The sequence below is a fragment of the Artemia sp. Qi Xiang Cuo genome, chromosome 14, assembly GCF_049724085.1.
Source record: "Artemia sp. Qi Xiang Cuo chromosome 14, ASM4972408v1, whole genome shotgun sequence".
Taxonomy (NCBI): domain Eukaryota; kingdom Metazoa; phylum Arthropoda; class Branchiopoda; order Anostraca; family Artemiidae; genus Artemia; species Artemia sp. Qi Xiang Cuo.
Window position 1 is genome coordinate 26,720,520 of NC_142807.1, and position 13,119 is coordinate 26,733,638.

Here is a 13,119-nt window from a genome sequence, read left to right on the forward strand (position 1 = left end):
GCATCTTGAAATTCCCAAAATATTTTTAGCGTTAAAAAACAGTTCAATAGGGACAATCTTTGTTTGACAGTGAAACAAACAACAAATCTCTGGATATATCGGTCACACATACAGTGGCCGTCTTGCTACTATGGTTAACATTGATAAACTCTAAAAGTAAAATTAGCTTTAATATTATATACGAAAAAGGAAGATAGAAAGAGGAAGGAAAAGGGAGGGAGAACGGTACACATTAAAACTTAAAAAAAGAGCTCTCTAGCTTGTGTATCACAATTGAAGGACTGGGCTTTTGTTTTGAACTTTTGAATAGGGGCCATTCCCTACTTGATGACTTTCTAACCGCAAATTACTGTCAAACACCTTTTAATGGAGTGTCGAAATAATTATCATCTCTTGTTATTAGTTGCATTATGGCTTCCAAAGGTGGCTTCCAAAGGTACCTAGAGATCGAGTCCCGTATCTCCAGCATTTGACTACCTGACTCGAAGGGGTAAGGGGTATGGATGATACGTTTAAGATTCCCTACTTCAGGCTCTGCTTTGAAAACCAAAATCGGGATTTTATTTCATTTTCCTCGTTGCTAATTATTTTATTTTTTATATATTCTTGTTACAAACTAGCTTAATTATCAACAAAAAGTTCCAGTCTTGGCAGTCTTCTTTTTACCCCTGGCAAGTGAATTCAAGGTACACAAGCAGGAAAATTATAAGCCTAGATATTTATTATAAATACCAATTCTTCTCTCACCATTTTTCTCAATTTCCTACTTATTTTTCAGATACAACTGGTGGAATTATTGGTTAAAGCGAACACCATCTGAAAACAAGTACACTTATTCCTCAAAGTCAACTACTACCTCCACCACAGCAAAAGTAACGACAACAACAACTACGAGGGCCCCAACATCAAAAGTAACAAAGCGTCAAATTTCAGAAGAGGCAGGAGAGAAATCACGAGTAACAGCATATACTACGCCAAAGAAAGCCTATAAGTGGGGCTACTGGCTACCATCAAGTACGGAGAAGACCGTTTCTTCATTTTCAAACTTAAATAAAAAATCAGTTGGCTCAACTTCAGGTATAATCTTTTCTTCTTTTTTTGTTTACAATCACTTAATAAAAACGTTAAAATACTCGATTACCGAGAAGTCATATTGCATCTTTTGGTCATAGAGTGAAAGCTACCCAATTGCAGGAAAATTTTATTTAAAGAAAAAACTTTAGATTTTATTAGTTTAGCATAAACTTGTGTAATATACAATTGTATTTTATTTATCTCATTTGTCAAAATCCGTAACAAAATCTTAGAAACAATGACTGAATGATTAAGAGTGGGGTAGTTACAACTGAATGTCAGTCATAATGAAAATCATGGTTGTAAAATTCGCTGCAACCTAGTAAAGGTTGAAGTTCAGTCCATAGTAACCGGAGTGATTTTAAAAGACATATTATCTGTACCGCTATTCAAAAACTCGGGCTTCTAGATCAGAGCTTTGAGGATTTTACTTATTAATTGGCCCTCTGTTCAAAAAACTGTACTGTCTAAGCTTTTATGAAGTGAAGATAAGACTCGTTTAGTTTTTTTTATCTTTAATATTTAAATTTGTTTCTCTTTATGGAATTTCGCGAATGTTATATTGACTATTAGTTGCAAATTTAGAATATATGGATTATACTTATCCGTTGTCAACATCGCTGAAAAGTTCGCATTTAGAAAAGTTCTCCACAATGAGAATAAGGTTTTTGATTGTTTAATTCAAGTAACATATTTGAAATTATAGCCAGTGAACAGGAAATCACAACTTTAGTCAAACTCTTGGTGCAATTTGTCAGGCCTTATGGCTTTTCAAAGTAAAGGCTAAGAATGAATTCCATACAAGATCCATAATTCCGGTTTTGTTGAAGACCGTTTCTTTGCTAAAAATTTTTTCCTATTTCCATTAAATCCCAGATAGTAAAATTGGTATTAAAAGCCAGAAAATAAGTCAGTAAATAAATCTATTTACAAATTCAAATACGATTACAACGTTATACATAATATGAATAATTTTATTGAACCTATTTATTTAAATTGTTGGCAAGATTAATTCGGTATTGCGGTTTTTGTTAACGCTGTGTCTTGATAAAAATGATGAATGAACCTGTTGATTGCAGAAATTATCAGTAATAAATACATAAATTACTACAGGGCCGTCAGTTGGGACGGGGGGAATCGCCCCCCCCCCGAGTTACACATTACCGTTTGTATTTTGATAGAAGAATCGACCCCCCACCTCCTCTATATTTTGTGAATGGCACCCCTGAATTGCTAGTATAAGCAGTAGTTTGAATTTTGGAACTCCTTAGTCGTTGCTTCTCCAAAGATCAAATAAACTTGAAAATCTTGTATTTGCTTGTGCTTTGTAAACTTGATTTTTTATAAACGCAAGATAGTTTCAGGATAACGTAATGGCATATTTTGCTCTTGTATTATAATTCGGGTGTAAATGTTCATTTTCATTTCTATTTTCTGAATGCCACGTCGCTCGTTAAACATGTCGGCTTCCAAAGGAAGCAGTGTCTTTATGGATGTTGTTTTTGAATTCGTATACAAGAAAAGTTTATTGCCATGTTCATATAATATTATCATATTCCATAATTGTATTTTTATTGGTTGTTAAAAAGTAAATTGGCTCAAGACATAGAAGTTGGAAATATATGACCAGTTGGTTACATATCGTTTCTTACCGGTTTATTATAATGATTTTTGAATATTTGCCATTTTATGTTAAAATACGATAATATTCTCCATGGGAGTGGTACAAACCCCAAAAATCGCATTTCTGAAAAATCAAATTCCATATAAAATAAGAATGTTGTAATAAAATTCAGTGCATACATCTTCGCTAAGGGCAGACGTGTAGGTAGGTTTTTCAGCATCTAGGGACCATCTTCGCACCCCTACCTCTAACAACGCAGGTGAATCTACCTCTTATGGACTATATGGTATAGATTATCTAAATGGTATCCCGAAAGATACAGTACCTTAGCTATGCTACTAGCCAAGGGATAGTAGTTAAGTCCTTAGTAGAGGAAATTAAGGTGGCCATTTAGCTTTGGAAGATCTGAAAAACGGTTTCACTAGTCTTCCTCTGTACTTTTTGAAGTTCGTATCTTGGAAGAGAAGTTTGGGACAGATATTTAGCGAACAGGCAAGATTCTCTTGAAAAGGGTTTGGCAAGTTTCAAAAGTTTAAAAATTAGAATTACCTAAGAAATTGGTTCTTTTAAAGGAATGACTTCCCCCTACACTTGGAAATTCCTAGGATTATTTCCATCAACGCCCCATAAAGTTTGACCGAGCACATTTATGGCCAAGAAGCAGGCAGGTTCTGAAAACGTTTTTAAACCTGGCACAGCGGAGGAGTTTATCAAACTGCATCTCTTACAAATAACTATTCAATAGGGAGAAATACTTTTATTAGACAGTGAAAACAGTAACAAAATCATTGGATATTTTGGTCACACACACAGTGGCCGTCCTCAGCAGATAAAGCTATTTATCTGCTGAGGACGGCCACTATGTATGTGACCGAAATATTCAGAGATTTTGTCTCACTGTCTAATAAAAGAATTTTTCCTATTGAACTGTTATTTCTATGTTATGGAAATGCATTGTGGTCTTTGAAAATACTTGTGAAATATCTTATGGACAGGGCTGAATCGACACAGGGTCTGAATCGGTTTTACTTCACTCGGAGCTAGCTGAGCTGTCAGCTGGTCTTCGGGAATTCTAGACTGATGAATAGGTCTCCTCTGCTAGGTTTAAAAAGCTTCCGCATGCTGATTTTTAAATTATCTATGTAAGTAGACTAACAATATAAATGAAACACATGTATTTTGAAGGTATTTTCTAGATAGATGGAGAAAAAAGTAGTTCCAGCTCTATTTATTAGCCAGTGTTTCTAAGGCATTTTCATTGTTCTATTTATCTATTTTCCTTTTGATTTGTTCTTCTTTTATGTCATTTATTTAGTATTTAGTATTATAGTATTATTTATTTAGTATTATGATAAATTATAATTATTTCTTTCAGCTGACCAAAAGTGTGAAGACAAAATCACTAATATCGCTGGAAGCATGTCTTGTGAGGAGTTCTTAAGCAGATACGGATTCCAGTATTGCAAGCATTCTTATATAACTAGGAACTGTTGTGCTGCACAAAGAAAATTATGTCGAAATAGTTGAGATCTCAGTAAAGCCTAGGTAATTTGTTCCAATCTCCCGGTGCGAGGCTGCACTGAATGTGCAGCAAATTCCACACTGCCTTTAGAAATTCCTCCGTTTTATCACTCTTTTTGGGGGAAAACCGTTTCCAGTTCCGTACTTGTCTTTCCAGTGCAATCGTCTGTGCAAAACTGTTTTATTAACATTTAAGGATCATACTACAACACTACTTTAGAGTGAAATGAGTGATTATCTGAAAAACCAAACTTTCTTATATCAAAGCATGTTCCCGAAGGAAGGAATGATGCTATTGAGAAGGTGAAATCACAAAAATAGGAGGAGAAAGACACCCTACCAAACTTAAGCATGGCGATCTTTCAAGATTTGATAGTTGACCTTCACAATAGATGTATTCGAAATTTAAAAAAATTGTGGTAGCATAAGTTCACTATTTTTCAAAACAAACAGAAAGAGATCTGATATCTTTGCTCGGTAGCTGTGCAGCTGTGCAGCGAACACTTCAGTAAGAAAACCGTTATTTTTATGTACAGCTGTACCAACGAATGAACAATTTTAGCAAGACGTTTAGTGGTTAATTAATTACTATTTATGCACAATTTCAGGGTAAATGTATTCCGTGTATTAAATAATTAAGTACATATAAAGCATGATCACAGGAAATGGCTGTATTTTTGGGTATTATTTTATGATCGATAAAATATCTTTTCTGTTCTCATAGGCTCAACATGGCTTTTTCCGTACCGTCAAGATCTTTATTTTACCATGAAGCTCCAATAGAAAGTTCTAAAATCACTCTTGAAACTAGTTTAGCTTTGTTTTCTCTGATTTTGAGGTTGTCAAAATTTACTGCTAACTAAATCGATGGCTAAAGCCTTTAACTGACAGTGCCTTTTACCTCTAAATTATGCTTAAAGCAAGAATTTGTCCATGCATATTCTCGAATACAGCTCAATTTATTATTGATAATTTACTTGTAAGGATATAATGAGATTTATGAAATTGCAAATTATTTTATTGAAGTTTTACTGAAACTTCGTGGAGACGATACAAATGTATTAATTTTATCATTGTTCTTTTGCGCGACAGATGTTCTCATTTGAATGTATATTTTATTATCTCGCGTTCAGATTTTACTATATAACTATGTTTTCACATTTTGTAGGAATAAAATTTTCTTTCGTTATATATGTCTTTGTTTCTTGTTTAACTGACTTATCCTTAGCTTTTTGAATCCTTTTGCTAAAAATCCAAGGAACTAGGGAATATAATTGGAGACCAACTTGGGGCAGTTATATCAGACTTGTTTTTCTTTTCTTACTCCAAAGACTTTCAGCCACCTATACCAATTTTTCAAATATCAGCTCATTCATTGCCGAACATCTTTTGGTGTTAAAAACGCGTAAATTGAGCCAATGAGAGAAGTGAGCATTGATACTCTGTACAAATTTACCATCTAAATTCAAAAGCCCTTTTTGCTTGATTAAGTTTCAAGAATTATCATTCTTAAAATAACTCTGCAAATCTACTTTCTTGTGGATTTCAAATTTGACAGTGCGACAATTTTGTCGCATTCATATTCTCTTGCAAGATTAAACTTCATGCTTCCTCGTGTTCAGTTTTTCTAAGAAGTGAGCATTGGTACTCTGTAAAAATTTACCATCTAAATTCAAAAGCCTTTTTTTCTTGATTAAGTTTGAAGAATTATCATTCTTAAAATAACTGCAAATCTACTTTCTTGTGGATTTCAAATTTGACAGCGCGACAATTTTGTCGCATTCATATTCTCTTGCCAGATTAAACTTCGTGCTTCTTCGTGTTCAGTTTTTCTAAGAAGTGAGCATTGGTACTCTGTACAAATTTACCATCTAAATTCAAAAGCCCTTTTTGCTTGATTAAGTTTTGAAGAATTATCATTCTTAAAATAACTCTGCAAATCTACTTTCTTGTGGATTTCAAATTTGACAGCGTGACAATTTTGTCGCATTCATATTCTCTTGCAAGAGTAAACTTCGTGCTTCTTCGTGTTCAGTTTTCTAAGAAATGAGCATGGTGAGCATGAAGTGAGTAAACTCGAAGAAAGAGCTTTTTCACTCATTTTATTTGTCGATGATCTAGAAACTGCCGCAAATTCAGCGGAAGATATGCATGGTTTCCATGAGACTCCATATAATCTTAGAGGCAAAACTAAAGCTGAGATATTTAACAAATTGGATCTAAGGGAACATAATACACATTTATAATGACAGTAAGGAGCTTCAAATAGTCCAAGATCGAAAATATCTTGGTTTTTGTTCTTAACAACAACAAAAATTAGAAAAAAAACGTGTTTCAACCTTATTGTCAAACGGACGTTGATACTTTGCTATCAACATTTTCTCTCTTCAGAAATAAAATTCCAATGAAAGATACAAGTCGACAGTCTCAATTCACAGAGGAAGATTCCGATGAACAAACATAGCCATTACTTGATTATGATCATCAGCCAAAAGGAACAGAAGCGGCAATGAATCTTGAGACAGTTCGTTTAATTTACAACAAAATGATCTGTGGTTCTTACGCTATTTCTCTTTCTTGAATCATTGAGTTTGAACATGGAATTTTTTCATTAGATTTAAATAGAAAGCTACAAAGTGTGGGTCGCTTAGCTGGATACCATATTCAAAGTGTCTTTTTCAGATGGGGGTCTATTAGATACAGCAAGAAGTCTTCGATCACTTTTCGCCTCGGGATTCGCTTATGTGAGTGGTTTAGGGGAGGACGCAGCTTATAGATATGCTGTCCACTCCTAGCTATATAGTAACGTGAGCAGCTTCATTCTTTTGTACTTTTTTTAATAAAGTGGATAGTTTAATCAGTCAAATTTTACTAGTGAATTCAAATTCTGCGATTTCATTTAAATATATTGTTTTGCTATCTTCTATAGAGTTATATGTTTATCCTAAGTGACTTAAAAACTTTTTTGCACAATATTGTTACTATTCTATTCATAAATTAAATTTGAACCGCAATACTACTAACCAGGTTTTTTTATCTTCGATATTTGTTTGAAACCACTTCCATGGCTCTCTCATTTCGTGTGATATGCACTTATTTATAGTGGAGCCAGTTTTGGAGAAAAGAGTGCTACGAGCCAGCACATAATATTTTAGACTTAGGATTTTGTATTTCAAACAAAATGTCCGCTTATGTTTGCTTCTGTTAACCTCACTGACTTCTGAATTGTGTATATAAAATTGCTAGAAATCTGAAAATAGGTTATATACGTAAGATGTTCCATCTCTGAATTTGTTAGCATCGCAGTATCCATCAGCAGTAAAAAATACTTTATAATGTAAAATCTCATAAAGTATGAAGACAATTACTTTGTCAACAGTTATGTCTCTCGTATTTGAGGTTAAGACAGCATGCGCAACATACTTAAAATTAACGGATTCTTTTGAAAGATTAAGGTTAAAAATTTAAAGCTACTTATTTCAAGGATATAATCATAATTTTATACAGCCATAAATTTGGCATATAAACGGTTTTAATTCTTTTAAAACGATCTGCTGCGCCTTACGTATTACATATTTACGTATTACGTATTTGAGGTTAAGACAGCATGCACAGCACACTTAAAATTAACAGATTATTTCGGAAGATTAAGGCTAAAAATTTAAAGCTACTTATTTCATGGATATTATCATAATTTTATGTAGCCATAAATTTTGCATATAAACGGTTTTAATTCTTTTAAAACGATCTGCTGCGTATACAAAGAAAATAGTAAAATCTAAAAAAAAACAGGGTCAGTTTTAGAGCCAGATTGAGAAGTTAGGCTAAAAAAAACTTAGGTGCTTTGCATATAAGAGTCCCCAAACTGTTGTCACTTTTATAAAATGCAAAACTTTAGACGAAGAGCTTTGCTTCTATGTCTCAAATAAAAAACCATAATTCTACTGGACTTTCATATTCGAAGATTTTCTTATTCAGCTTAGCAGTTTTAATTTCAACCTTAATGCGCATTAATTGATTGTGCAGAAACTAAAAAAAAAAATATTCGTTTCTTGGAAAAATTCAGAGATCAACGTGTGGGGGCCCTTAACTACAGCTTTTATTAATCTGTTGGGTAACGTGGAATGGGTTGTTTTGTACATGATAGTAGATAGCATGATGGTAATCTTACGCAATGATGGCAAAATTCGGTTTTCCCCATGCTCTTTTAGGGTCCTACGCTTCAGTTTTTAAATTGAGAAAAAACTAAAAGGAAAAGGGAAGGACAAATAGATGGTCATAACAAAAGACAGTCAAGTTTATTTTTTGAAAATACCAGCTTTATCATGGTCCTTAGCAATGGTAGACCAAAATGAGCTAAATGGGATTCCCTTCCTATATCAGGACTAATGCTGAACATCCCCTAAACTGAACACGCTACATCATTCCTTTACAGGAATGATGTAGCGTGTTCAGCAAGGAAACATCTTTTAAGTCAAATTTGTCCGACTTTTTAGCATGGCAAATTTCATATTAAGAAAACCCGAAGGATCTATTGTAGAACAAGATATCAGGAAAAGCATTCGGAAAATCAGTATAATTCTACAATTTAGTAATTATTATTGACTCTTCAAATTCAATTTGACTGATTGTAATGCTTCAATTTTGAAACCTTAAATTTTGATTTTACTCTGAAACCGCAAATTTAGATTTTACTCTGAAAGTATTAATAGTCTGGGTCATTTTTTTTAGGGGGGGGGGGGGATTAGAGACTAATTTTACTTTCCACACAAACTAATTTTACCTATGCTCATTTGGCTGTGGCTTGTACGAATGGTGTCAATTGACAGACAAGGGAGAGGGGCATGTGTTCAACCCCTAGAATTTTTGACTCTCCCAAGATTTTGGAAAATACTGTTTTTTTTTGGAATTTTATCCGAAAAATGCGTTTTTTGGTATTTTCATTGAAATAATGAGTAACAACAAAAATATCCCCCCAAGGTGTCAAAAAATAATTTCATCCCCTCTATATTTTTGTAAGTGGCGCCACTGGTTTCTATATGTTTTTTTTTAGCAAGAAATTCAGCTGTTTCCAGCATTTAAATATTCAAGAGAGAGAGAAACACTTAATTTAAAATTTCATTACTATGTACATCTTGTCTGAAAACGAGACTGGAGCGTTGCCAGGATTTTTCCCAGAAGAGGGGCTAATATTTTACTTCGTTTTAGAATCACTGCATTTTTAAAATGCAATTTTATTAGTTTTTAGGTTTCCTGGAAAAAATTTTCCCATGCTCCTAAGAAACATGTTTTTCCTCTATATCATACTCACGAGCACACATAATGTCGTTCTGACTCAAAGAATCTTGTGCCTGCAATGCAAAAAGTTTACCCAGTTAAAATGTGCCTCGATGTCTCTCCCTCCTTAACCAAAAGTTTGTGCGTAGAACTATTCACATATTTTAATATTTTTTCGTTACATGTGTGTCAATTCCCTTTTTTGTTTCGTTTGGCCGGTTTGTGTTTTCTAAGAGTAGACCACTCTTATCAGCATAGGCTTACAGAGCCAAGACCTACGGAGGGAAGGGCTTATAAAGTTTTTCTAAGGTGTTAAGTTTTTGAAAAACGTGTTTTGTACCTCAAACACCAGATTTTCATGCACTTTTAACATTTTCATGCACTTTTAACATTTCCCTCCAAAAACTGCAAGGACAGTTAAAAATAAAAGAAGCAATCAAGATCCTCCAACATAACCCTCTTCCTCCGACCCTCCCCCCCCACACACACACACCAGAAAAAATCCCCCCAAAAACGTATGTATACTTCCCAGTAACCAATACTATATGTAAACAATGGGCAAAGTTCATGACTTGCAGCCCTTTTCCGGGGGACTGTGGGGATTAAGTCATGCTCAAAGACATAGTTATTAGAATTTTCGACTATCTTGAACAAAATGGCTATCTCAGAATTTTGATCGGGTGACTTTGGGGAAAAAATGAGCGTGGGAGGGGGCCTAGTTGCCCTCCAATTTTTAGGTCAATTAAAAAGAGCACTAGAACTTTTAATTTCCATTCAAATGAGCCCTCTCGTGATGTTCAAGGACCACTGGGTCGATGTGATCACCCCTGGAAAAAAAGAAAACAAATAACCTCGCATCCGTGATCTTTCTACTGGCAAAAATACAAAATTCCACATTTTTGCCGATAGGACCTTAAAACCTCTACAGTAGGGTTATCTGATACGCTGAATCTGATGGTGTGATTTTCATTAAGATTCTATGACTTTTAGGGGGTGTTTCCTCCCTTTTTTTCGAAAATAAGGCAGATTTTCTCAGGCGCGTAACTTTTGACTCAACTTTGTAAGACTACACTTGGTGAAACTTATATATTTGAAATCAGAATAAAAAACCGATTCTTTTGATGCATCTATTGGTATCAAAATATGATGGGGTCGGTATGGCCTTAGCACTTCAAATGGCCAAAAATTATGCAGATTTTCAGTCCGTTAGTTGCATAACAAATAAACTTTCAAATGGGGATAAATCCATTTATTTATGCACTAAAAAAAACAGGTACAGAATTCCAGATATTTAGATCACATATACAGCGACGGTCGTTGTATATGTGATCGAAATATCTGGACTTTCGTACCTGTTTTTTCATTGTCTAAATAAATGGATTCTTCCCCATTTGAAAGTTTATCTGTTCGTCATAGAACGGTTGACGAGTCTCCGAACCACTCCGAACGAACTTTGGTCTTTGGCACAAGATCGGTCAAGCTGGAGGTCAACCGTCGCTGCCCTATGCGCCCCAGGCGTAGGAGGATCTAAGTATAAGCAAGTAAGTCATAGAACGGCAGCGTGGTCTAAGAAAACAATACCTAGTTTAAGGGGTTAAGTCGAAAAAAAGTTAGTTGAATAATATTCCCCCCACCCATCCACCCAAGGCTATACAGTATAATCGTTAATTTGTTTACAAATTAATACAAATATTCTTTCTTTTAACTAACAAAACATACAAACAATTTTTGCTAAAAAACAAACAGAAGTTTTTCAAAGAAAAGTAAAGAGCTGCATTAAGCCAAAGATGAGCAGAAACAAAGTAAAATAATGAATCAAACCTTAAACAAAGAGAGATTACCATCAATAAACAAATGAGACAAAAAACTAATAGACACTACAATGAGTTATCAAGTCAAACCTAAAACGAACAGAAATTAGCACAGGAAGGAGCAGGGGTAACATTTCCTAAGCCTTCTAAATATCATATACCGACCAGTCCCAAAACCCCCACCTTATTACTTGGTATCTTTACTGTTCTTCCATTCCCAGTGCCTTCATGATATCTATACGCAGGTACCAATCTAGAGTCCCCAGATGAGAATAAAATTCTGGCAGCAATAAGAAACTAAAAAAAATAAAATACAATCAGAGAATTATAAGGGAAGCTTAACACTTCTTGGTCTCCAGATCCAGAAACTTTTGAAGCAGCTTTGGGAACTAAAAAGCTCCCGGATGAATTTGAAGTGTCAATCATTATCTTCCTACAAACAATTATCTTTTTACAAAATCTTTCGTAGGCATTCCTGCCAAAATAATAGCCATAGTTTTTCTCAATGGTTTTAGCTTGGTAAGAAGCGCGACCTTACGCACAAAACAATTGGGATTTCCCCCTGAAATAAGCTGAATTGACCAGATTTATGAATGCAGTGCAATACATATACTAGAGCACCACATGATACACAACCAAAATATATGTAGCCATCTTCATACATTTCATAACAGTCTTCGGACAGATCTAAAGAGATAGCATATAGGTGGTGTTGTGGGAAGATGGTGTACTGAAAAGTTGACCTGCTTCATCCGGTGATACTTCACATCGCCACGTACCTCCACACAAGGCAGCGATTTTCTTTTTTCTCTTTTAAAATGAACTAGAACTTTCGAGAGGAATTAAAGTGGAGTAAAAACATGTTAAGAATGACAACTTTTGTAGTTTATGAACTTTTAATTTAATATTTACGAACTGAAAAAATTTAAAGTTTGAGATTGTGTACATTTTTTTTTTATTTCATGTTATATTATTGAGTACGGCCACTTTAAAAATGCCACTGCTCATGGAGGGATTCAACCCAAAAACTTAATAACTTTTCTATTTTTGATTGGCCAAATTTGAGCCTTAACTTTTATATTTCATAATTCTTTTTAGTCTCTTTCTTTAATATCTTGATGAAAAATCTTGAGCAATTGAAACTGTATAGAAAAATAGAAGTTGGAATTAATGCGTTAACGACTACTACCCAAAACCTAAAGGCCTCTGCATGATTTTGAAATTACGACACGGAGATATGTTCAATTTTTATCTACAACCTTAATAAAATACTGTATAAAAAGTTTTCCTAAAGTACTCGAAGCAAATGTTGTATGTTTTTGAAACATACATGGGATTTAACATCAAAAGCCATTTAAAAGGTTCAACACATTTTGCTGCCTCTAACTTTTCACTGAAGCATCTCGCAAAGAAAGAAATTTGGACCAAATGTGCCTTCGTTGACAGAAAAAGACTGTATCTGAAATGCTCTCTTAAGGAGCATATCGCCATGAAGGAGATGCTATTTTCTCTAATGTCGCTAGAAATTAGGTAGAATTTATAATCCATTCTCAGTGGTGTCAATGAGTGAGGGATGGGCAAGGGGTTTGAGTCCCTTAGATCTTTTTAGCCCCCCTCTAGCTTTTTAAAATACATTTTTTATGAGTATTTCTATTAAAAATGTTATTGGTATCGTCATTGAAAAAATTGAAAATATTGATAAATTTCATACTCCTAGATTCTGAAAAATAAATTTGCCCTTTCCCCTGAATGTTTCCGTAAATCGACCCCGCTGCCCCTTCCTCCAAGGCTTTTGAACAGCTGGAAATAAGA

General features: G+C 34.3%; 1 protein-coding gene across 1 annotated transcript in view; it reads left to right on the top strand.

The window, feature by feature from the left end:
* sona (sol narae metalloprotease) overlaps nucleotides 1–4,361 on the top strand; it is a 73,471-nt gene extending 69,110 nt beyond the window's left edge. Inside the window, exons 16-17 of the mRNA XM_089100740.1 lie at nucleotides 779–1,077; nucleotides 4,074–4,361. Of these exons, the coding sequence (XP_088956866.1) occupies nucleotides 779–1,077; nucleotides 4,074–4,225 (451 nt within the window). The 3' untranslated portion in view covers nucleotides 4,226–4,361. The remainder of the gene's footprint in view (nucleotides 1–778; nucleotides 1,078–4,073) is intronic.
* The last annotated feature ends 8,758 nt before the right edge of the window (nucleotides 4,362–13,119 follow it).